This window comes from Macrobrachium nipponense, chromosome 26 (assembly GCF_015104395.2).
Source record: "Macrobrachium nipponense isolate FS-2020 chromosome 26, ASM1510439v2, whole genome shotgun sequence".
In the NCBI taxonomy this organism is placed as follows: domain Eukaryota; kingdom Metazoa; phylum Arthropoda; class Malacostraca; order Decapoda; family Palaemonidae; genus Macrobrachium; species Macrobrachium nipponense.
In genome coordinates this window covers 46,660,522-46,687,087 of record NC_087215.1, presented here as the reverse complement: position 1 = coordinate 46,687,087, position 26,566 = coordinate 46,660,522, and the positions used below count along the sequence as shown (strand labels likewise).

Sequence of the window (26,566 nt, the reverse complement as noted above, 5' to 3'; positions counted from 1 at the left end):
CCTCACTTGGTGCACTGTAACCATTACAGTGCTACCCCGGTTTTACGCGTTTCACATTTCCGCTGTCCTTTGGGTTTGTTGTGGATTTTTGTGGAACACATTCACTTTTCCACAGGGAACTTTTACTAATTTGCTGAATTTTTTAAGGATATCTCTAAAATTATTACTGATTCGGTTTTTTCGTAGAACAACACTATTCTCAATTACTGTTTTGTTCATGAAACTTACCTGTCAGATATATATATATACAGTGGGGCCTCGTTATCCACGGGTGATAGGGCCCAGAACCCCCCGTGATAAGTAAATACCCGTGTTATCCTGATACCCCCCTCAAAAATTGCTTAAAACTGCCTACTTTAATAGTTAAACCCACCCAAGACCACTATTCCAATGTTTATAACTGCCTACTTTAGTTCAAACACCAAATATGTTTTCAACTATCACCTAAAACTAAATTCAAGACAGTTTTAAAGTTATTGTACAAAATAAGCCTTAAAAAATAAATGTAGTATATGTACTACTGTACATATGTAGCCTACTAGCCTAGGGATTACAGCTAGAAGCCTACATACGCATGGTGGGGCCTCTCTTTTTTTTTTACAAGGAAAGAGAGGATGAGTGGTAAGGAAGAACTATCAAAATTGATGTAAATCATATGGGTGGACTCACCAACAATCTATGTTGATAAAAGATGGCGAGATTTTGCAGTGCAATCCAGTAATATAATACGATAATGCTCCAGCAGTATGCAGCGAAACATCTCTTCCCATTCGTCACAACACGTTAATATATTCCACGTAAAAAACCTTCATCTGACCTTTAGGCGTCTTTCCCATAAGAGTAAAAGAATCAGGGCTTTTGGATGCACATAATTAACTCGTTTATATGGGGTACAATTTAAAGAACGCGCCGCACACCACATTTCATAACAACAACAGACTAAACTTGGACAAACGTGAGTAGGCCAGTGTTGCCAACTGGGGAATGGCAATTTCTTGCTAGATTTTGTTTGTTCCATAAAAGGCTAAAAAAAATCACATACCGTATATACTTGAATAACGTGCAATCTCCCATATCGTGCGACCCCCACAATTTTCACCAATAAACAGTGGTTTTGTCATGTATCTCATGTATCATGCAAGTTCATAAGGTTGGTGGTTTAGCCTGCTAATGGCCGAGTCATTCAGATGTGTTGCTGATGCTAGTCAAGTTACAGTAATTTTCTTATTAATCTCGAGAATTAAATAGAAAATCTCAAGATTAAAAAAAAAAATCCCAAGATAATAAAACAATAATTGTAAAAATAACACGCCTTGGAGTCCTTAATCATTCTCTCTCTCTCTCTCTCTCTCTCTCTCTCTCTCTCCTCTCCTCTCTCTCCTCTCTCTCGCTCTCTCTCTCTCTTCCTCTCTCTCTCTCTCTTCCAGGAATAAATACGTACGTACTGTAATTTGAGTCTTTCACCAACGGGTATCAGTAAATGTGTAGACATTGTGTGCGGTTTAAAAAAAATGTGCAGTACACACACATTCCGATGTTTCGGTTTTTGGAATTTTACAGATTTCGGAAATGTGAGGTCAGATGCATAATCAAAACAAACACCACTACTGCAGCAAAAACATTTTTCCCTTTATGTTTTTCATTATTGTTATTTATTAATTACAGTATTTTAAATTTAAATAAATTATTATAATACTGTTAAATGAATGTGAGATAATTAAGATCACCTTATAATAAAATAGGTGGACAATTAATACCATATGTTCACTAATAGGTATTATTTTCAAAACACATTCCGTAAAACACAAAAAAATATATGTACATAACAATCAAAATATAACAATGTTTTGCAGTTCAACTTGTGAATTTTAACAATAAGTATGACTATATAATATATTTCACCATATCGATCTTGAAGTGAAGATTCGTAAAATTCTGAGGATGGTCCAGGAAAAGGATTTGTACTTTGTGATTACGTATCGCTACAACACCATGTGGTATTTTCATTCCACTATATTGATGACGCATCGCTACGACACACTGGTGTTTTTCATACCACTATACGTTAAAGTTAAAATGATCATATTATATTATTGTTTTCACGAAGGAATAATTATATAAAGAAAATTATTGAGTAATTTTTGCCGTCAGCAGTCAGAAAATCACGAACATGGTAACGTTCAAACCTAGTGCCATCCATGGCATATGTCTATAAATAGAACAGAAGCAGAGGGCAGTCATTGGATAACAGATCTCCATGGCTACCAACCAACCAATCAGGTGTTAGTTATACTACTCTGTAATTTCTTAGAATGAACGTTTACACACACGAAGCTAACGATGATGCATGTGTTTTGTTGCATACAGTACGTAGTTTTGGTTTAGTTTTTATTAGTGTCAAGTATTTTACTGATTTCATGAGGAATATAATGATTCCTTCTCATTACTTTGAATGCAAAATGGCTTGAAGATTCTTCCGCAAAAAGAAGAGAGAAAAAAAATTTCCTTAGAAGATGATACCTATTTACTAACGCGGTTGACATACCTTCAAAACTAAATTCAGCTCTTTAATCTCTGGAAAATGTTAATCTATCCCGGCGACTAACAACAACAAAATTTTTGTTTGTTTTATCTTCCAAGTAGTACGTACGTAGTCCAGTGCACAGCTGTCGTCTGATCACTACTCATATGATTAACTTTGTATATAAAAGTATGTTTATATAACTGTTAACTTTGTATATAAAAGTATGTGTATATAACTGTATGTAGTATTTGTATACGATGTAAATATGTATAGCCTAGTATTTATGCATTATATTATTAAAGTGTTTGAATGATGCTAAAGTATTTCAACATCCGAGGAAACAGTAGTAAATTTCCCCACAATGAGTTTGGGTACATATGTATATCTAAGATGACTTAAATTATAAAAGCCTTTTATGTATAAGCTAGCTTTCGCAACAACACATATCTTACGAAAAATTAACTTATGTGAAGATGGTTTTAGTATCGGTTTATTGTATCGTTAAAAATATCAAAGTGAACGAAGTCGCAAAGTCGATTCTATGTCATGTTTTTCCTAAACGCGTGACTTAAAGGAGAACGTTATTTTGGTTGTTTTATCACTGCCACAAACCCATAACAATGCAGTGTATGTATGATAATTCTAAATAAACTATTATTCACTACCAAATAACGATGATATTTTGTATTAAAAATTATGTTACATATATTCCGAAAGATAATCTTGCTGTGACGCTACCATAATTGATTTTTCATATACGTACGTACATTTTGTCAGCTGGCTGGCCTCGCATAGATAAAATTGATTTCACTGATATGGAATTACTCCACCAATAGCCTTTTTATTATGAAGATATGACGACTTAAAGGAGAACGTTATTTTTGGTTGTTTTGTCACTGCCACAAACCCATAACAATGCAGTGTATGTATGATAATTCTAAAAACTATTATTCACTACCAAAAAAATAACAATGATATTTTGTATTGAAAATTAATGTTACGTATATTCCAAACATTATTACTAACGTAGCATGAATAGTAAACTATAAAAATTTCTTTCGAAAGATAATCTTGCTGTGAATGCTACCATAATTTGATTTTCATATACTTACGTACATTTGTCAGCTGGCTGGCCTCGCATAGTAAAATTGATTTCACTGATATGGAATTAACTCCACCAATAGCCTTTTTATTATGAAGATATGACGACTTAAAGGAGAACGTTATTTTGGTTGTTTTATCACTGCCACAAACCCATAACAATGCAGTGTATGTATGATAATTTCTAAACTATTATTCACTACCAAAATAAACAATGATATTTTGTATTGAAAATTAATGCTTACTATATTCCAAACATTATTCTACGTATTAGCATGAATAGTACTATAAAAATTTCGAAAGATAATCTTGCTGTGAACGCTACCATAATTTGATTTTCATATACGTACGTACATTTTGCAGCTGGCTGGCCTCGCATAGATAAAATTGATTCACTGATATGGAATTACTCCACGAATATCTTCTTTTTATTATGAAGATATGACAATAATATATAAGGTAAAAAATGCTTTGATGTATTTCGTTTACGCTTCGTCGCCAATAACAAACAGCAATACTTACGATAATCTATGACAAATAGCGTTTGTATGACTTCATTGTTCAGAGAAGTTATATACGAATACTGCCAAAATAATAATGAAGTTCGAATTAATTTAGCCTTAATGTTATTACTACTGTAATTAACACACTACCACTACTATTAAAATTTCTAAAAGTTTATCAAACAAAAAATGTCGCTTTGAACGCAACCGTATACATAAACCATTTTATTTTCGTACGTAAAGGTATATGCTTACATTTTGTGGCTGGCCACTCCGATGATAAGTTGAGTGCAATGATGTGGAATTATTCTTTGAATAGGCTATTTATTATGAAGATATGACTATAATATATATGGTAAGAATGGTTTTATTACCTTTATTGTCAGTTAATATCATAATGTGAATCTGTTTGTGTACGTTGGTGGTTATCGCACTGCAACTACGCTTAGCCTACCAATGAAGGTCGTACATAAACCTTGAATAGGCTATATATTTCGAAGATAGGACAATAATATATTAGGTGAGAATGGTTTTATTACCTTTATTGTCTTAATATCATTATATGAGTCTTTAAATGAATGTTGGTAGTTATCGGACCACGGCTGACGGTTAGCCTACCGAAAAAACATCGCATACGCAACAACAACGTGATGCAGCGATTCATACCAGTGATGTAACATGAGAAGCGGTCCAAGAAAAAACCCGTGATTAACTGGATCCGTGAATAACTGATCCGTGAATAAGCGATGCCCACTGTAGCTGTATTTTCTGAAGTCCGACAGAATTCAAAAACAAAACTTCCGGCACACCCAGTGGTCGGCCAGGTGGTTAGTACCCATTCCCGCCGCTGTATAAAACCTTATTATATCTTTACATACTCTAGACACCCAAAGGATTAAAGCTAGGCTTTTTTTCACTTTGCAGTAATTATAATACTATAATGTACTGTTCAGTAAATTCTATAGGACTATACTGCATAAATATAGTTTTACTTGTTGTGCCATTGCGGGATTACGGCGCTGTTTGACTGGTCTAGGGCGCTATTAACTAGGCCAGTATTCCTAAAGAAGGTGTGCAGCGGCTGTAGGCTTTAAAATCGCTTAGCATCGGCGGCCAGGAACGGACCCTGCCACTAACTGAGGGCCACCTGTAACGGCATCAAAATCTAAATACTATAATTCATTAATTTTCTCCAATGGAACTGTCATGGATTAAGAGCTAAATGGGAAGTACTAAGGCTGCTCATATCAGAAGTGTCCTGTAGGTATAATTTTGTGGGAGACTATGATTGTTAATAATGCATTCTCCATTCTCTGAGACTATGCATCATTCTCCTTATAACAAACATACAGGAAGCCATGGGGTTTTAGTTTTATACGGTCCAACCTCGGTTTTCGTACGTTTTGTTTTCATACATTTTTCTACAAAATTTTATGTCTGTTATTGTATGTTTCCTCAGTTTTTGTACTCTCATAAACATTCCATTTGTGGCTCAGTGCGTGACTGGGCTCCGTATCAGGCGCCCAAACGAAGCTACCCGTCTTCTCTCGTGACCCATTCTGTCTTTGTTTCTCATTGAATGAGCATCACCACGCTCGCTATCCGCATCACTGCACGTGTTTGTTGTGTTTTGTTCTATTTTGCCGTTAAAACTCATTGCAAAGAAGCCTGGACTGAAAGGCAAAGTGGAAAGCGAGCGACAAGTTAGCAGGGTTTCCCTCCCTATCGTCGATAGTTAACAACCTTTTCTGAAAGTGAAACAGCGGTTCCAGCTTGCATTCAGGGTTGTATGTTTGGAAAAATACAAATCACTCTAAACATTTGTATTTCAGGGGAAAAGATGAATGGCAGTGAGGCAGTGAACCAACTTATTTTGATAGTATAAGTGATTGAAAATTATCAGTCTTTTGCCATATATTTGCTGTGATTTGAGAAGCTTTTCTTTTCCTTTGCTGCATTGGCCCTTGTAGTGTACTTCAAGCAAAAGGCATACAATAGAATCTTGCATTGTTTCAGTGTTTTTCATATCTACATTGCATATAATCCTCTCTTGTAAATTTTCATGCTAAGTCTAACCTTGTTTTTGTTACCACCATATAGCTAATCTTGATAATCCCAACAGTACAAAGCTGTAGATTTTGTTGTCCCTGGAGTTGGAAAGCTTGAAATCTCCTGGACGCCAGCTGATGGTGGCGAGCCCATCAGAGAAATCATCCACAATTTCCAAGGAAAAGGCTGTGCCTTAGGCATGTTTAACACTGAAGAATCAATTAGGTTTGTATTGCACCATTAAGGTAATTCCTACTTCATTTTGCATGTGCTAGTGAACCACTATATGCTGTAGTATTAGGGATTTTAACCTGTCCCTTTAGTCAGTCATGTTTTTAAATTATGACCTCAATGCTTAGTAGATTATTAAACCTTAATGCTTATTAGATTGTTAAAGAGGTAGGTTTTTCATTTTTTGTATGGTTGATTTTACTTTTTTCTTTCTCTTTTCAGAGGATTTGCCCATGCCTCTATGGTCTATGCCTTGGACAGAAAGATGCCTCTCTACATGTCTACTAAAAACACTATTTTGAAAAAATATGATGGTCTCTTCAAGGATATATTCCAGGAAGTCTATGATAAGTGAGTTCCCACAGCATTGTTGTTGGCATGAGTATTATGAAAGTGTGCTATCCACATTCAGGGATTTAGAAACAATATCTATAAACTGTTTTCTTTTCTTTTTCTTTATTTCAAAGAGAGTACAAAACTAAATTTGAAGCTGCTGGAATTTGGTATGAACATCGTTTAATTGATGACATGGTTGCACAGGCTATGAAGAGTGAAGGAGGATTTGTTTGGGCTTGTAAAAATTATGATGGAGACGTCCAGTCTGATTCTGTTGCTCAAGGGTTCGGTAAGCAGATTAATAATTATGTTTTAATTTAGGATGTCTCCGATATTTAAGATAATTTCACTTGTTATACTCAAGTCAATTATAAACATTTTTTTTAAGGATCAGTTTTTGATTTATGGCTGTACCTTTAAAGTTTGTATATATATGTATGTATACTGAATTGATAACTAAGAAAAATATTCACATTATATTATTGAGTAGAATGTAATTATAATTTTAAAATTTCCCTATTTTCTTTAGAACCAGTAATGTGGCTTCACTTGAATAATAACCAGGTTCCATATGTCTTGCATATTTTATATTTTGTATTTAAGTATATAGTACGTATTACTAGTATTTAGAGATATTCTTCACCTGTAAGTAGATGGATAGACTTGGGTTTTTATTTTATTCTTTTAAAGTAAAGACAAAAGTTAAGTCAATTTTGGAAAATACTGATGCTACACAAATAGGAAATGTCATTCATATTTGCTGTAGATAGAGTGCTTGTTTCATTTGCTGTGAATTGTCCCAGAAGAAAGTTCTTTTGAAGGGGGATTTAAAACTGAAATTTGCATATTCCAGGTTCTCTGGGTATGATGACATCTGTGCTCGTGTGCCCTGATGGCAAAACATTGGAATCTGAAGCTGCTCATGGCACTGTTACCCGCCATTATCGTCAGCATCAACAAGGGAAAGAAACCTCTACTAATCCCATTGGTAAGATGGAGTCTGTTTATAATGTTCGCATCACTTTACAAATGTCAGCTTGTGAACTGTTTTTAGAAATAAGTGAATTTAATTCAAAAATAATAAATAATGACTTTAGTATAGAAATTTCATGGAAAAAAGTTATTTTAAAAAGTGGTGACCAGTGTTTGACACTGGTCACCACTTTTTAAAATAACTTTATCCTTTGACCAGGTTTATTATGCAGTTGACACTGTCAATTTTATTGCAAACATTTTTATACAGTAATTTGATGTTTTAACATTTCGACATGAACAGCATCTGTATTCGCCTGGACTCGTGGCCTTTCTCACCGAGCCAAGTTAGACAACAATGAGGCCTTGGCTAGATTTGCTGTTACTCTAGAGAAGGTTTGCGTTGATACCATTGAATCAGGTGCTATGACCAAAGATTTGGCAATCTGCATAAAGGGAATGGCAAAGTAAGTCCTTTGTGTTTTTATTGTTAAAGATATAGAATTAGATCTGTAATGTTGATATATTTGCTGTTTACCACAACCCAAATATTGACAATTCTCTTATGATTTGGAGAGGGTTTGTATGGCTTAGTCACAGAATTTGAAATGCTTCATTTGTTATTTGTGGAGGTGGCAGCGCAAAGCACAGTGAGTGCCTTAATTTAAATTCCATAGATATACATGGCTGGTCAGCTCTGCTCTTGAGTTTTGTCTCCTCTGATTTTGTTAAGCTAATTATGGAATCAACACATATTTCTGGTAATAGATTAAGACTTGGTGTTCATAGCTGTTCCAGCTGTCGTCAAATCTTAAGATCTGGGTGTATCCATATACTGTGGCCTTCTCTTACCATTGTGCTATTGAGATGGAACATACCTATCAATCAGTATATTTCTATTGCCTATATTGGAAAAACAGTGGTTGAAATCTAGAGCCAATTGGGATCATATTGATGCTTGTCAAGCATGTAATAATAATATTGCAGGTACTTAATCAGATCCAGATCCCATGAAGAAGTTAAGTTAAATGCTGATGCTATTTTAGTAAGTTATGTCCTTAAAAAGGTCATCAAATTTTGGTGTAATGATATAAGTAGACAAAAGCTTACATGACTTAACAGTTCAGCACATAGAAGCAAAATAACTCACATGAATATTACACCATTTTTGTTTAATCTTGCCATGTTGTGGATAGGATTAAATACATAGCTAAGAGAAATGACATTAATTCCTGAAAGAGAAAACTTGAAGGAATTATTCTGCTTCGTAGGTGTTTGACCAAATTGACATCATCTATCTTTGGGTCATATGTGTCTTCCATTCCACCAGATGATGGTAGATTGGGTTACTGGCACTAAGGAAAAGGTTGAACTGCTTCATCGAGCTTTTAAAGTAGGCGATCAGCTGAGGATGTCCCTCTTCCCGAAACTTGTCATCCTGAACTTATTCTTAGATAATTGGCATTTGTTCTAGGGAAGTTGAATTGAATATAGAATTCAGGCCAAATGCCAAGCACTGTGACCTTTGAGGTCATTCGGTGCTGAAATGGAAATTGACAGTAAAAGGTTTGAAAGGGGTAACAGGAGGAAGACCTTTTAGTTGAACTATGAATCAATTGTTAGAATTGGGTCGAAAGTAAGGTGAAAGAAAGAGAATATGAATGTAGGTACAGTAAAACGAATGAAATTGGTTGCACCTAGGGGTCAAAGGCACACTGCAAAGAACCTTGAGTAATGCCTGCATTGCACAGCATGAGGTGCACTGACAGGGCTGCCACCTACAGGGTTCTAGGGATGTGAATCTTTGTTGTCGGGGTCATCGTTTTCCCAGTTGTAGATCTTAGTCAGATCTCCAAGAATTTCTAAGGATAGTCTATGATTCTGAAGAGTGAGGAGGTTTAGTCTGCAGTTGAAGGGGATTTTGTAAAACCAGGGGTAGTCAGCAGTCTTGGGCTGATTTCAGTTCTCAAGGTTGCAAGTATTCACAGGATCTAGCTATTCGCCAGGGAGGGTGTCTGGAACGCTTCCCCCACGAATACAGGGGCTGACTATATACAGTCCACGGAAAATTTTGTGAATAAGCGATTCGGCAAATAGCGCAGGTCAACTGTAATAATATAATTTTAAAATCATCTTGCACATTTTACCGTAAAAAATATATGAATGTGCTGTATGGGTTACAGCTACATGTGAAAATTAGACAGTCCCCCTACATATTTAGCCATGCACATTTTCTTTCATACAGTTACCATTCAAGCCATCCCTTTTTCTGTTATAGGGGAAACAGTGGTATGTATTTAGTTCACAAGAGTGAAAGGGAGAGAGAGAACAAAAATATATGTTATTTTAAAAAATTTAGTGCTATGTACATATTAAGATTACTACATATAGTATTCGTCAAAATGTGCACCCTTCAGCACTGCGCAGGCGCAAATTATGTCCAAAAAAAAAAAAGAAGTTCCTCTTGTGGTCAAATGAAAAACACCTTTTTGTTCTCCCGTTGCTGTGACATCACGGGATCATCCCTTGACACAGAAGCGAGGCGACCATATACCTCAGTAACCTTGTAGCTTTTGTAGGGGTAGGTTTGTTGCTTGTTGCGCTCCGGGAGGAGGACGAGTTTGTGACGTGATAATTTCTATATTTTTGTTTTTCAGGGTAAATATGTCCACTGGAAAGCATTTAACCATGGAACCATTAGCCAGGTCATTGTCCTTAAGACTACAGGGCATGAGAATTATGTCCAAATAAAAGAAGTTCCTCTTGTGTCAAATGAAAAACACCTTTTTGTTCTCCCGTTGCTGTGACATCACGGGATCATCCCTTGACACAGAAGCGAGGCGACCATATACCTCAGTAACCTTGTAGCTTTTTGTAGGGTAGGTTTTGTTGCTTGTTGCGCTCCGGGGAGGAGGACGAGGTTTGTGACGTGATAATTTCTCTATTTTTGTTTTTTCAGGGTAAATATGCCACTGGAAAAGCATTTAACCATGGAAACCATTAGCCAGGTCATTGTCCTTAAGACTACAGGGCATGAGACTTAAGAAATAAGTGAATTGCTTTGTGTTGATAGGACAACAGTGCAGCAGTGGGTTCAAAGGCAGCGTGTTGAGAACAGTGGTTTGCCATCATTACCAAAAAAAGTTCTGACCTCCCCAGAAAAACATCCAGGTGGGCTTATAAAGTTAAAACGATCACTGGAAGGTAACCCATGTATTACCGCTCTCAAAGGTAAAGAAAATAACCCTAGTGTCTATGGGGATGTGTCTGTGAGAAAAGTTTCACGTGTTCAGGAGCTTGGGTACAAGAGCCATAAGCCAGTGCATAAGCCCCTCCTTACGAAGCTCCAACGTGAACATAGGGTAACATTCTCTAAAAAAATCTTAATTTTACTGTTGATGACTGGTTAGATGTCCTTTGGTCTGACAAAGCAGTGTTCACTCTGACATGTAGCCGAGGAGCACGTGTACCGCTGTAAGGGTAGTGATCCTCTAGACCAGGGGTTCCCAACGTTTTTGCACTCTCGATCCCTTACCCAAAAGCTTGAAACCCAAGCGACCCCTTACTATCAGCAGCTTGATTTACATTTTTAATTTTCTGTGAAGGAGAGGGAAAGAAATATCTAACAAAAAAAATATTCAAGAATCCTGTAATTATATATTAGCAACCTCGCAAACTATCACAACATTGGTCCAACTTTAATTCACAAAAAGAACACAATTATTCTTAAATAGTATCAGCATAGGTTTCAACAACTATCCAGCCCTGCTAGTGGGATGGCTGATCCTGCATTTAAGCAGCAAGCTTTGAAATTTGTGGCAGAGCGTGTGTTAGAGCCAGTCTCATGTCATCTTCCAGCATCCAGTCTGTTCCTATTTTTCGTATTTATATTGAGTTGAAAATTCCGTCTCACACAAGTACATAGAAGCAAATGGAATAAGGACATGTAAGGCTATCATGCTGACTATGGAGTATGACTGATACATAGGACACCAGAACTCGGTCACCAATTTCACCTAGAAGAGATCATGAGCTGGAGAGTCGTTCCTTAGATCCAGAAATTCATCTTGGATCTCATCCGGGATGCTGAATACATCAAGTGCATTAAAAATGGGCTCCTTACCAGGGCCTCCTGTTCCTCTGATAGCTCAGGGAAGTATCACTCGAATTCCGTGTCTAGAGACTGAAGATGTTCAGTAGTCCCATCCTTGAGGAACTGATCCAGTTGGACCTGGGACTCATCCATCACTCCACAAGGTTTTTCGAACAAAGCTATGTTTCCAAGATTGGTTATCGGATGCCAGTTCTGCAGTTTGGATACAAGGCCCAGACTATCTTGAAAAAGGAGAATATGTGTTTCCCTTCCTTGAAGCTTCAAATTTAGCTTCTTCAGCTGGTCGAATATGTTGGCGATCTTTCTTTTCTTGAAATTCCAGGAATAGCTTTATTTCATCTTTCATCTCAAAGACACGATAAACAACGTTCCCTTCCAATAACCAATGTACTACTGTGTAGAAAAGGACTTCGTGGTCAGCATTCATGTCTTTGCATAGTGTTGAGTGGTGCAGTCTTCACATAATTTACAATTTTGATTACACAATCAAGCTCTTCCTGCAGAGAGGCAGGGAGAGTCTTGCTGGTGAGAGCATATCGGTGGATCATGCAGTGGATGCCCTTGGCTTGAGGTACTAGCTTCTTCACTCTTGTCTGGAATCCTGACCTTGATCGCAGCATAGCGGGTGCTCCATATGTGCAAACCCCACACTTTCCCATTGAAGGCCTTCCTCATGGTAAAATTTTGAAACTTTTCCATGACATCATCAGATTTTGTAGTGGTTTCGAGTGCAGTGCAGAACTCTCATAAAGACAAGCAACTGAGAACATGAACTTACATCTGTTGACTCATCGAGCTGAAAGGAGAACAACGGAGAAGCCTTGATTTCGGTCAGAACCTGCTCCTTCACATCCATAAACATTTTAGAAATACACCTCTGTATAGTATTATTTGACAGGGCTACTTGCTGCATCTTCTTTGCACTGGCTTCTCCAAGAATAAGATTTACTGCTTTCAACATGCAGGGTTTTAGAAGTGTTTCTGCTATCGTGTGAGGCTTTTTTTTGTTTAGCACTTTCCAATGCAATCTCATATGAGACACCGCTCATGCCGTTTGAAGAAATCCACACTGTGGTTTATCAATGCCGTCGTTGGTGAGCACAGTGGTGAAGCCAATGTTGAGGTAGCATTCTGAGTATCTGTGCCGTTTAGCCATGGATTCAAATCTGTGAATAGAATAAACCATGTTAAGGATGCAGTTCATTTATTCAGTAATGAATATGACATTTCTGGTCCCCTAACCTTAGTTTTCAATCTAGAAAAATTCTTTTTTAACACAGTGTGCATGGATAGGTGCTGCTTCTGTCATATAAATTTAATGAAAATATCTCCTTAAATGTTGAAGAAAATAAGTCATCGTCTGGTGATTTTAGTCTTTTAAAATTGTGTAAATGGCATTAAAACTATGGGGAGATTATCAATTTCCTTTGGCCCACTGATAGTTGAGATCCAGAAGTACCTACATCGGATAAATTTTTAAGATAAATCCTCGTCGTGTTTTACAAACACACACAGCTTTACGAGTAACTGAACATACATGCTTAAGCACAGCTAAACAGACACTCAAGCATATGCACATGCGCATACACTCACATACTAGTACAGACACATACATACACTTGCAGAGACATACACATTCACACACGCAATCACTCACAGGCACACATCCAGACACCCATAATGTCATCTGATGACATTGAACTGCTTTAACACACTTTTTTTTTTTTTTTTTTTTTTTTTTTTTTTTTTTTTTTGCAGTGAAACAAAAACAAAAAAATATGTAAGAGCATAAAATATTTAATTCATGTTTTGAAATTAATATTATCCCAAGCCACTTCTACTAAGGTTATGTGAACCCCTGCCAAGGCTTTGCAACCCACTGGTTGGGAACCCCTGTTCTAGACCCTAGATACATTGAACATACGAAAAAACACCCTGATTCTATGATGGTGTGGGCCACCTTTTCAGGCAGAGGTATTGGGAAGCTTGTGGTTTTACCAAAGCATGTGAAACTTAGCGTATATTTCTGCGTATAAGATGAACTTTAGATAAGACGAGGCCAAAAATCAGGCAAATTTTCATGAATTTATCTCATATCTGTAGTATAGGATGACTTCTAAATTACAAATCGAAATTTTTTTAGAGAAAAGTGATTATTTGCAAAGCAAAAATTAAACAGTACAACTATATTAATAATGATGACTTAAATAAAGGTTGTTTTGCTTGTTGTATCCAATAACAGTATTACTACTATCATATCGTTACTGTATTACAGAATATAAACATTGTCTTGTACATCATTTACATTTGATGTTTTGATATGTACATTCTCAAAATCTTGGCGGATTTGAGTATTATTGATATATCTTCATTGCCATAATTTGTTAGAAGAGATATAATTCGGAGATACCTTTTATCATAAATTAATGAAATTTGGTTGAAAACGTGCTCATATTACTTTACATACTTCATTGTATAAGCATTAAGTAGGTGTGATTTCTTCAGTTCCGAATATCACTGCTGCCTGGCCATTGTTAGTTTCATTCAGCCTCAGCTATAACCTGCACCTTTAATTTACTAGTATGTATTCTTTCTTGAGATCTCCATTGCATGAGAGATGAACAAAAATGCATTTTAACGGAGCTCTTAATAAACGCTCGATAGTTACGGTAAATGACGTCAGCAATCAGCTGTTTATCAATTTGGTTGTTTATGCCAATACATGTTTACAATAATCGCTCCATCCAGAATTCTAAAAGCTGGAATTTAGAGAGAGAGAGAGAGAGAATAACCTCGGTCAGGTTGTTACACTGCAGATATCCACTTGCAAAAGTCGAATAATATTTGTATTGAGAATAATGAGATTTTAAATAAAACATGTTTTACTGTAATCATATTGCATGTATTATTGTATTACATTATAAGAACGAAGCGATGATGCGCCATTTACATTCTAGGTTAGATTACGTCTCAGCTGATCGCATTTTACTGATATCATCACTGTCTTTAGTTGCTGAATGGAACTTAATTCAGAGATACATACATTCCCTTCGTAAATGATCAAAGTTGGGTTTAACAAAGCCAAGTCTATATGTTTTTCATACAGAAGGTTGCAGTAAAGGGATACAACCATTGTTTTGTTTAAGTTTCATCGCCATTCTCAAACAACCGCTAATTATAAAACAATAATGAATGATAATTACACAATTATTGTTCATATGAATGAATTGTTCGAAAACTTATAAACAGCTTTACGTGCTGCCTCACTTGATGTTCGCTGTGTTTTGTTATATAAGCTTGGGGGAACATGAAGATAGAAAGTGTCATAAAATCATTTAAAAATGATGATTTGTATGATATCAATGACGAAGCCGAAGTCAACTGGAATGCCTGTGATGGTGGCACATGTGACCAATTTTGTGATATGTATAAGAAACTTAACCCTTAAACGCCGAAGCGGTAAAAAAAAAATTGTCTCCCGTGTGCCGGAGGTGTTTCGGAGTGAGCGTGGAAGCGGAAAAAATATTTTTTTCAAAAAATCACAGCGCGCTTAGTTTTCAAGATTAAGATTTCATTTTTGCCTCCTTTTTTTTACTTGGCTGAAGTTTAGTATGCAACCATCAGAAATGAAAAAAATTATCTTTATCATATAAATAATGCGATATATGATAGCACAAAAACGAAATTTCATATATAATTGTATTCAAATCGCGCTGAGCGCAATACAGTTAAAGGTAACAAGTTACATTTTTTTTGTAATGTACACTAAATTGCAATCATTTTGGTATATAACACATTGTAAAAAGATAAAAGCAACACAGAGAAAAAAAAAAAATTTAATTTTTTTTATCAAAAAAAACAAAAAAATGCATGAATTCGTAACGGGCGGAAACATAAACAAATATTTTTTTCAAAATTCACCCATAAATCTAAATATTGTCCTAGAAGACTTACCAATTTCTTTCAAAATGAAGACAAATGATTGAATATTACTATACTGTAAGAGTATTAGCTTACAATTGCAGTTTTCGACCATATCTGACGAGTTAAAGTTGACCGAATGTCGAATTTTTTTATATATTTTTTTCTATATGCAATTATTTCGGAAATTAGAAAAGCTACAACCTTCAAATATTTTTTGTTTTTATTCTACATGAAATTGCGCACATTTTCATATATAAAACTCTATGAAGTGCCTAATATGAAACAGAGCAAATATTCCGAGAATGGGACGTACGCATTTCGGAGATTTGTGGCGGAGAATCCGCGCTCGGAGGGAAGGAAAGTTTTTTTTTAAATTCACCATAAATCTAAATATTGTGCTAGAGACTTCGAATGTATTTCAAGATGAAGATAAATGACTGAATATTACTAGACTGTAAGATTTTTAGCTTACAATTGCGTTTTTCGACCATTTCGGTAGAGTCAAAGTTGACCGAACGTGGTTTTTTTTCTATTTATCGTGATTTATGTGCAAATATTTCAAAATGAGAAAAGCTACAACCTTCAATTATTTTTTGTTGTATTCTACATGAAATTGCGCATATTTTCATATATAAAACTTTATGTAACGGCTAATTTAAAATGGTGCAAACATTACCACAATCGCAAGTATGATTTTTTTGGAAGAGTTACCGCGCGGACGTAAAGTAAATGTTATTTTTTTCATAAATTCACCATAAATCGAAATATTGTGCTAGAGACTTCCAATTTGTTGCAAAATGAAGGTAAATGCTCTAATATTACTAGAATATAAGCGTTTTAGCTTACAATTACATTTTTTGACCATTTCGGTAGTCAAAGTTGACCGAAGGTTGAAAATTTGTCACTTATTTTTTATATGAAAATATTTCAAAATTGATAAAAGCTACAACCATGGGTTGTTTTTAGTTGTATTTTGCATGAAATTGCGCACATTTCCATATATAAAACTTTATGTACGGCTAATTTTAAAATGGTGCAAACATTACCACAATCGCATGTATGATTTTTTTCGGAAGAGTTACCGCGCGGACGTAAGGAAAATGTTTTTTCATAAATTCGCCATAAATCGATATATTGTGCTAGAGACTTCCAATTAGTTGCAAAATGAAGGTAAATGATTGAATATTACTAAAATATAAGAGTTTTAGCTTAAAATTGCGTTTTTCGACCATTTCGGTAGAGTCAAAGTTGACCGAAGGTTGAAATTTTTGCACTTATCGTTATTTATATGAAAATATCTCAAAAGTGATAAAAGCTACAATCATGAGTATTTTTTTGTTGTATTCTACATAAAAATGCGCATATTTTCATATATAATACTCCATGTAACGGCTAATTTAAAATGGTACAAAAATTATGTCAAAGTGACGAAATAATTTCCGAGATGTGTCACAGATACTTTTTAGTGCGGCAAGAAAGAAATTCGCGCTTGCGCGCCTGCGTAACAATTGTAAACAAACAACACCTTGATCCGTGAACTCCAGCATCCCCCAAGCGCATGATTCAAGAGTTTTCGGCTGGTAGGCCTAAAAGTATTTTTCCGCGAATTTTTAAAAAAAACTTCTGTAAAATATGTCCAGTCGGCACCCGAGAGACAAAAAATGTCGACGTAAAATTCGTCCAGTCGGCGTTTAAGGGTTAATGAAAAATGAATACGTATTATGTTATCCTAAATGTTATTACTACTGTAATTACACTACCATTGAAATTTCTAAAAGGTTACCAAAAGATGAAGGTTACTGTGAATCAACCATAACTCGATGTTTACCTTTTCTCAGCTGGAATCGCATTTTATTGATTTTGAATTATTCCTCAAATAGGCTATTTGTCATGAAGATATGCCAATAATATATAAGGTAAAAATGGTTTTATTACCTTTATTATCACTTTATTTCATAAAGTGAATCTTCATGTATGTTGGTGGTTAGGCTATATCACCGAGACCAAGGCTAGCCTACAATACACATCTTGGAATTTAAGTAAGGTTTGATCTTTAGTATTGCATTATAAGACAACCCCCAATATTTAGAGGTGAATTTTAGGATTTAAAAGTCATCTTATATGTGGAAATATACGGTAGGGGAAATTAATAAATATAATTACTATACTGTATATGTTATAAAGTATACAGAGTAGTGTAAGCTAGGGTACCCTATATGTAAAGATAGTACCGATTACCCTAGTGTAGGCTAGGGTATATTTGAGATACGATTTTTCCAACAAACATTGGGATTTTTTGGAACCTAACCCCATTGTAAGTAGAATACCTGTATTGGTGCCATTAACCGAAACTCGGCACATAAGCACCATAAATTGCCGAGTTTCTGTTAATGGTGTTTTTCTCTTATCAGCACCTTGCTGAGCATGGAACCTCCACCAATAACCAGGACTGCCTATATTGCTCTAGGAAAAAACTACAACTCCACGAATAGTCCCATTCTATGAATAATTTTTAGAAAGGTTCCACAAAAAGCCTGCGAATGGGTGAGTTTTCCCATGATTAATTTTCAGATAGGCTCCACAGAAAATCTCGCGAATTCCTGAGTCCACGAGCCCAGTGTGTTGATTGTACATACTAGAAACCAGGTTACAAACAATTCAAGGTATGAATGGCCTTTCAGAACTTATATTGTTCATAAGTAGAGTGGTGTCTGTAGTATTTTTCCTAGCTATACTTAGCTCGGACCGCTTGGAAACTAGGCTCGCCCTACCATCCCCACTTTCTTTAGTGTAGGAGACCGGACCTTTTTGGGCATACGAGGAAAGACTAGCGAGAGAGGTCAGAGGTTGGGTGAGCTTCGACCCTTTGGGCATAGACCTGGCGGGGTAGGGCGTATAAATGGATTTTTCTGGTCGGTACCGGATTTGACAATCCGGGAATCTCCTATACAAGCAGTTCGAGTTGAGTATAGCTAGGAAAAATACAAATTACGTACTAAGATTTTGTTATTTTGGTTTCTGTCACAGTAGAACTTCACATATGAAAGTCTATGGTTTGTATACCAAGGAAAAATATGACTACTATTAGATTTTGCCATTTCAGGCCTAGAGTCAATCCTGGTTTTAGCAGACAAGAAGAATAGCTTATAAGATTTTCTTCTTGTCTGCTGTTACCAGTAAAAATTCTTCCTGCCCAACTTTGTATTCAGGTTTGTGTAAAAGTAACTGTAAGTTTGGAAATAAATTGCTTTTACAGAGTACTCTCACAGAGCCCTGCTTTTGTTACAGCAGGTTTAGGTAACACACTGAGTGAGTCAGTTTATTTCAGTTCCTGACAAACCTTATAAGTGCCCTAGCGCTTTCAGTTAGTGCACTTCATATGGCACACTGTAGGCATTACTAAAAGGGTGTATGCAATGTCCTTCACCCTATTTGCACCTAGTTTTTTGGTCATTACTTTTACCTTACTTTTACCTCCTTTTACTTCCTTTTGTGCTCCCTTTCTTCCTTCATGAAGTCCAACCTTTAATATTCTTCCTTCATGAAGTCCAACCTTTAATATTCTGCAGCTGCAAGATTTTCTGTCAATTTTGCCATTTGTCTCTGCACTGAATCTTTTATTTTCAGGATCTTTATTGTTCTAGCTAACCACTCCAACTTTTATTTTTCCAGCAAGATTTAGGTGACAGTCAGTGAGTCAGTTTGCTGTGATCTCTGCAACTAGTGACACATGCAGTTATTTTGGGAGGGTTTTTGTATTTTGATAAAAGTGTATGGAATTTTGCTTGACGTATAGATAGCCAGTGTAAAAAGAAATATATAGAAAAAGTTCCCAAACATACTTAAATTTTTTATTTCATACCTGGTGCTTGGCTTTCTGTTTTTGTATTAATTCTTTCTGTTTCTTTTCAGTGTCACTCGTCAAGACTACCTCAATACATTTGAATTTCTGGATAAACTTGCAGAAAATTTACAAAAGAATATGAATGCATGACTGGATAGTTCTTTGGCAAACACATCAAGATTATGACCTCCAGAAGCATTCTATGATAAAAACATCCAGATTAAAACCTCCAGAAACATTCCCTGTATTCATTAGTTCAGTGTATTCATTCCTTAGGAGTGTAGTAGTGCATTTTATTCTATTTTAGGGAACTGAATGTGCTTTTTCTTTTGCATTTATTTTTTAATTAAAACAGTTTTATTTTTCAGGAATTCCAGTACATTTACTGTTTTGATTTTTGCATTTATAAAGTTTCATATTTAAGAATCACATGTACTGTAGTTTGAGTTTTTAAGGACATTTTTTCTTGTACTGGTGCTTATAGAATTTATATTGATTTAACTGAAGAACATACCAAATGCTAAATTTTTGGCAGACATACAGTGTAACTAACATTACAGTATTAGAAATTATTTTTACTCAACAGTTTGTATACTGAAGGACCATAAATTGAAATTTAAGAAAACTGTATATTTTATTTAATATCCCTTACAAGTAAGTAGTAGCAGTTTATCTTGGTTTATAACAACTGTTACCTGCATGCTTCCCTACCAGTTTAGAAGGAAGTGATTCCATTCCAATTTAAGTAGAATGGTATCATAATGTATATTGTTATTATATTAAATTTAACTCTCCTTAATGCATATGGCTAACAAGACCTAAGAACTTGGCACAATTACTACTACCTTAATATTTGTACTTTTTACATACCCTTTATAATGAAAGATGGTCTTTCTACTCGCGTAGCAGAAAATTCTAGATAAAACGTGCAAAACTTTGACTGGCCATGCTTACAGCTGAAGTAATTATGCTTCAGACTGTTCATCTAAAAGTATTCGGGTTCTGGTCATGATATGATGATCCCTCTCAAGGATTACATCATGAAGCAAATGTAGGCATCCTGGGTGAAACCTATTCTCAGGAACCTGACAGTTCACTGCAAAAGAAAAATATGGAATATAGTAGAACTATAAAACAGGACTAGTTTTCTGTAATGTATAACTAATTAGTTTAAAGATGTCAAAAGCAATAGCATTATTTAGGATAAATCTGCCATACTCTAAAAGTTAGCTTATATTTTTGCACTGTTAGGTGCAATTAGTAATCAAAATAAAACAAAATAATGCTTGGCTAACCCTGTAGGACTGTCTTCGTAATCACGTTTCCCATCATGTTTGAGTTCTTGATAAAATTTTTCATGCTCTGTCCTTGTGCATAGGTTGGGAACGGGTGGTAATAATTTTAACTATTTCTAGCTGATTTTCTACTGTATGTACAGTATTGTGCTTGTTTTTCTGTTTTTGCATTGTCATCTTAAGCAAGTAGAGATAGAAGCATGAGGCTATATGCAAATGAGTTTTGTGTAAACCAAATGTTTCAGTGTGAGAGGGGCCAATAGGTTATACAGACAACTCTAGGGTCAGCCATAAGCCGCCTCAATCTTTTCCTAATGCTGTTGCTTCTCCTCCTCCTCCATTGCCTGGTAGGTTGATTTCTCTCTGACTCCCTTTGCTCGGCCTTCTTATTGGAAGGTGTTAGTGATATGTGTGAACTGGTGGAGTTATCTAGGTATTACAAGCATAGTACGTGTAATACATTTGCTTCATTAGTTTCTGAGCCACACATCTAAACTTCTGTTATTATTCATTTACACCCTGTATTGTATGTATTTCATTTCTTACGTTACCTTCCCCCACTTGCTCAGTTTCCCCTTTATTGCCTTGTATTTGTGACCTTTTGACAAATGCTCCAATTTGTTTTAGCAGTCTCCTCTTCTAAGTGTTGTCCTTGAACTGTGGCGATGTCATGTGAAAACCCTCTACCTATCCCCATCCAGCCATCTGGTTCTTAATGACCAGCATCCCGCTATGTTATTACTGACATTCCCTGGCATGTCTCCTTCTCTGGTGTTTATCACCTCACCATCTTCATCCATGGATTTGCGGTTTTATACATACCGTCTATTCTTTCTTTAGACAAATGGATGTAAACCCTGATTTTGTAGAATCTCCAGTTTTTAAGCAATTCATAGTTCATGTTGTTCCACTTTCACTCCCCTTTTGCCAAAGATAAATTTGTTAAAACTGATTTTGGTAAGGTGCATTTTAAAGAAAAGTCAGTGCCATTTTGAAAAAAGATTAACAGTCAACACAGAAAAGCTAGTAAAATTCTAAAATTTTAGAGTTATATAGCCTTGCACCTGACAAACAGTATAGTGTGCTGGCAATTGTTTTTAGCGCCTCAGTGGGGTGGTTGGTATGGTAATGGCGTCCCACCTCGGTGGTCGCGGGTTCGATTCTCGGCCATTAACACTGTGTAAGGACATAGATGAGTTATCTGTTTTCACCTTTGCCACAACATGTAAGTTTCCAGTTCTTGCACCATGGAAGCAAAGATTTCTCTAATTGGTAAGGTACTTTGGCCTAATTATAAGTTGTAAGTACTTTTGAAATCATTACAGTATATAGTGGACCCAGTGTATATCATGGTTCAGCATGTATGGCTTCGCTTAGTCACAGATTTTTCTGTGGAACATAAATCCAAATAAGTCTTGGAAAATTCACTTATTAGCCAATTTTTTTTTAAGAGCAATATTCACTAATTAAGGCAGTCCCCGGGTTACGACGGGTTCGGCTTACGATGTTCCAAGGTTTAAGGCGCTTTTCAATTATATTCATCAGAAATTATTTCCAGGGTTACAAAACCTACAACGCTGATCTGTTGGAAGAAATATGACACCAAAAATGCAAAATAACGGCAGTTCTGGCTTATGGCGTTCCAAGCCAACAACGCTTTTCAAACATATGCATCATAAATGATTTCCTAGTTTACGACACGTTGCGGGGTCATGGCGCTTATGACACCAATCTGATAGAAGAAATGAGACTCCAAAAGTGCAAAATAATACATTTTTTTTTTTTTTATAAAAAATGCAGTTTACTTAGTTTTCAATACATTGAAAGCATTAAAAGTAAGGTTTTCTTAGGATTTTTAACAATGTTTCAGTTTATGACAATTTTCAGTTTCCAACCCAGCGCAAGAATGGAGCCCCATCGCAAACCTGGGACCGCCTGTATTTTCATGACAATACATTTTTTATGATAAAAAAGGATTTACTAATTTTCCAATAATATTAATGTAAACAGCAAAATATCAATAAAATGCATATTTTTCAATGCATATTTAAATATTTAGGTACAGTCCGTGGTTAATGGTGGGGACTCCGTTCCTGGCCGAGTACCAATGAACAAAAATTGTCGATAACTGGAAGATCGCAGTAATTATGGTAATAAATGGCATTTATGATGCTGTAAGCACCAATAAACTCTACAGACGTAGATAAAGCACTTACCAGCACCGAAAATTGCTTACTGGTTCCAATAAACGGCCTACCGATGCCAATAAACCACGTACCAATGCCAATAAGCCACTTACTGGCACTAAAATTTGCTTAGCAGCAGTCCTGAAAATCAGCCAAGCGCAATGAAACTGAAATGCTGTTACCTACTTTCCACCAATACATGGGGACTTGCCTGTACAGTACTTTACTTGTGAACTTCCAACGTTTCCCCTCTCTACTCTAACAAGAAAATGGGACAGCTTGAATACTGTATGAGAGAAATTGGGTGTCCCTGAATTTAGGGGGAACTTGACTAGTTTTCACATGTAGTTGTAAGCCATATATTTTTAAGGGTAATATTGTAAGATGATTTTAAAATTATATTTAAAGTGCTTTAGGATGATAGTTGAGCATATCTAAAATATTTGATGATTATTTTCATGTTATTTTTGTGGCTAAATGCATTTTATTGATAAATAAATTGTTTTTCAGTTAATATGATGTATGAGGTGTGTGCAGAAAATATCCGACCTTCATTCATAAAAATTACTTTTATTCAGATACAACAAACTTACACTAATCTCCTACAGAGTAGTCCCCTTGGGCTGCCACACACTTCTCCCAACGGTTTTGCCACGGTCGGAAGCTATGCTGGAATGCCTCTTTTGAGATTTGCACGGCTTATTTGACTTGTTAAATTACTTCAGAATGTGTGTAAATGTTTTTCCCTCTCGATGGGCGATTGACAGCTCCATCATGATAACTCATCTGGCCATATTTCACATTTGATGCCACAATTTTTTAAAGTAAATCGTATTTTTCCTAACTATACAAACCTGAGGACCTTTATATTAGGAATCACCTTCAGTAAAGCTGGTAACGGCCGCCTGACTTTTATAGCAAGGTAGTTTGGTAGTCGAATTACCACTTGGGAGGGGGAATCTCCGCTCTCCCAAGCATATGTATTAACTTTGCTTTTGGTCCAGGAATAACAGAATGAGGGGTAGCATGAGGTGGGCCTAAAGTATAAAGGACCTCACATTTGTATAGTTAGGAAAAATACGATTTACTTGAAAAAATTGTGATATCAAATGTGAAGAATGGGCAGATGAGTCATCATGATGGAGCTGTCAAAAAATTGTGATTTGTTCCTACACGATATGTAAATCATTGGTCCTTTACATTAGGAAGACTTATACTTGGTGGGAGGATTCTGATATGAGTCGGGAGAGCTGACTGGAGCTCGCTCACCTCGATTTGTTCCCTGGTCGTAAGAATGATGGTTTGAATAGCACCTCTGACGAATAGATCGGAGCATAGGAACTGCAAGACCAATCATCATGCATCTCATACAACTGAACAGAACACTTGAGGTTTTCTGTTATGCTGTAAGGCAAACAAGGCTATGTTTGGTCACCCCCACAGATCGAACCTTCTTCCAGCCCCTTCCTGGTGTTGGGACCACATTGTCCCTCTCACCTGATCTGGCAGCTGAACATGTCTACCACTGCATTCGCATCAACAAGAATGCATCTGGCTGACAAAAAGTGAGTGAGCCACTGCTCACTCGCGCACGTTCATTGTCAACTGATAAGAGCTGGGAAGGCGCTAAGCCTCCCTGCCTGTTGACATATACCACTGCCGTGGTGTTGCCGCTCATCAGTACCACAGAGAAGCGCTTACCAGTGTGTTCTAAAGTTCTGAAGGGATGAAAATGCTTCAATGAGCTCTAGGGCATAAAGTGGAGGTGTCTGACGTGTCGGGGTCACCCACCCGAGGTTACTAAATCCTCCAGGTGTGTGCCCCAACCCTCGATCAATGCATCCAAATATGGAAGCATGTCGGAGGAGGAGTATGCAGAGGATCACAAGAGGAGACGTCCGCAAAGGACTTATAAAGGTCCTCTGTATCTCGGAAATGTCCACATCTTGTGGCAAAGGACCATGAGTCCTTCCAATGTATGGTCTTCCCAGTCTACCCTCCCCTCTGGGCAGGGGAGAACCTCTCTAGACACCTGAAGGTCCCACCTCTATTGCTCCAGCATATGTCCTGCTTAGTCCAGGGGCTGAGCCAGGAACATAAGCTGGAGAAGCAGGACTCTTTGAAACACTTCAACGGAGTCCTCCCTTTTCAAGCCGCGCATCCCAGTAAATTACCAGGAGGTTGAGGGAGCAGGTGAGGAAACCCAGCAATCTCACCTGTCCTATCCGTCAAACTATCAAGAGAGGCAAGCCGCATTTTCTCACCAACCCATAGTAATGATTGCAATAGGGGCATAGGGAAGAAAATACCTCCTAGAGAGGGGTTATCCTGAAAAGAGCAAAGCAATTCTTGTGTGACAAAATGAGGGCTTGGTTCAGCATCGCTGAGCAGAGACCCTGGCTCAAGACAAGCCCCTGACTCAGTCAAGTAGACCCTCTCGCTCGTATGTGACAGAGAGGACTGAAAGGAATCGAAGGAATAGGCTGCCAACGAGACCATTCATTATTCTCACGACGTGTTGCAGACTCCTTCAAGGACAAGGTCCCTGTTGGAAGAGTCTGCCCTGAGGACTTTCTCCTTAATCACCAGGTATTTGGTGAGACACTGAGCACTATTAGTGCCCCAGGCAGAGTACCAGATGAGGTACTGGTAGGAAGAGTTGAGGTGCTTGTGTGTCATCTTTTTTGCTTGCTCTGTGCCCATACTGGTACGAAGAGAAGAACCTCCGCCTTCAGATCGGGATGCGAGAGTCTCTGCAGAGGCTTGGACATTCAGAGTGTTTCGGTCAGACCAAGAACCTGACAGAGTAGTAATCCTTGCGGCAATCTTCTAAGAATTAGTATGGTAAGTGGGTAACGAGGTACCCGCTCCCTTAGCTCCCGATTCCGAAGGCCCCATGCATGCCCGGGAACTGGTACTTCCACCGACAGATGAGAAAGAGCCAGCGAGAGAACCCCTCCTCTCTCCAAAGAGAGGGGCAGGACGAGAGAAAATCCTTTCTTCTTCTCCTCTTTGCCACCTTTACCTTCCTTCTCTTGGAAGAAGAGGTCAAAAGGGATAATGTTAAGCAAAAGAGAAAGAAGAACAATTTCTTCCTGAGTGCCCTCTGAAGTTTGGGTTTTCTTAGGGCTTGAGGAAGCTAGCTTGACCTGAAAGTTGGGGTGCAGTGATACACGAAGGCCTCCAGACCTTGTCACTGCCTGGCGGACAAGGCGGTGATTATCTTTGACTCTACACTTGTCCATTGCAGTATCTAGCATTTCTCTAGTGAAGGGAGAGGAGGAACCCATCCACGGCCCATTCCTTATGGTTGCAGAGAGCTCGGGATCCAAGGTCCTGGTCAGGTGAGTCAAGTCTGTGTGTCTCTCCTTAAGGACCAGATTGGCTACAGGTTGCGATCTGGTGAACTAGGTAGGAAATTGTCTTACCTTCTGACTGAAACTGCCTACACAAAGCCGAGCCCCTCTCTCAAAACTATGGCCTCTGA

The 26,566-nt window shown here is 37.0% G+C and overlaps 2 protein-coding genes across 2 annotated transcripts in view; one reads left to right on the top strand and one right to left on the bottom strand.

Moving 5' to 3' along the window:
• The window catches only part of LOC135200255 (isocitrate dehydrogenase [NADP] cytoplasmic-like), a 37,178-nt gene extending 16,955 nt beyond the window's left edge, over positions 1-20,223 (top strand). Inside the window, exons 3-8 of the mRNA XM_064228727.1 lie at positions 6,251-6,402; positions 6,631-6,759; positions 6,876-7,033; positions 7,598-7,732; positions 8,021-8,183; positions 19,667-20,223. Of these exons, the coding sequence (XP_064084797.1) occupies positions 6,251-6,402; positions 6,631-6,759; positions 6,876-7,033; positions 7,598-7,732; positions 8,021-8,183; positions 19,667-19,748 (819 nt within the window). The 3' untranslated portion in view covers positions 19,749-20,223. The remainder of the gene's footprint in view (positions 1-6,250; positions 6,403-6,630; positions 6,760-6,875; positions 7,034-7,597; positions 7,733-8,020; positions 8,184-19,666) is intronic.
• Positions 20,224-20,306: 83 nt separating this feature from the next.
• Positions 20,307-26,566, bottom strand: part of LOC135200256 (uncharacterized) — a 43,660-nt gene continuing 37,400 nt past the window's right edge. The window contains 1 exon segment of the mRNA XM_064228728.1: positions 20,307-20,694. Within this exon segment, the coding sequence (XP_064084798.1) occupies positions 20,564-20,694 (131 nt within the window). The 3' untranslated portion in view covers positions 20,307-20,563.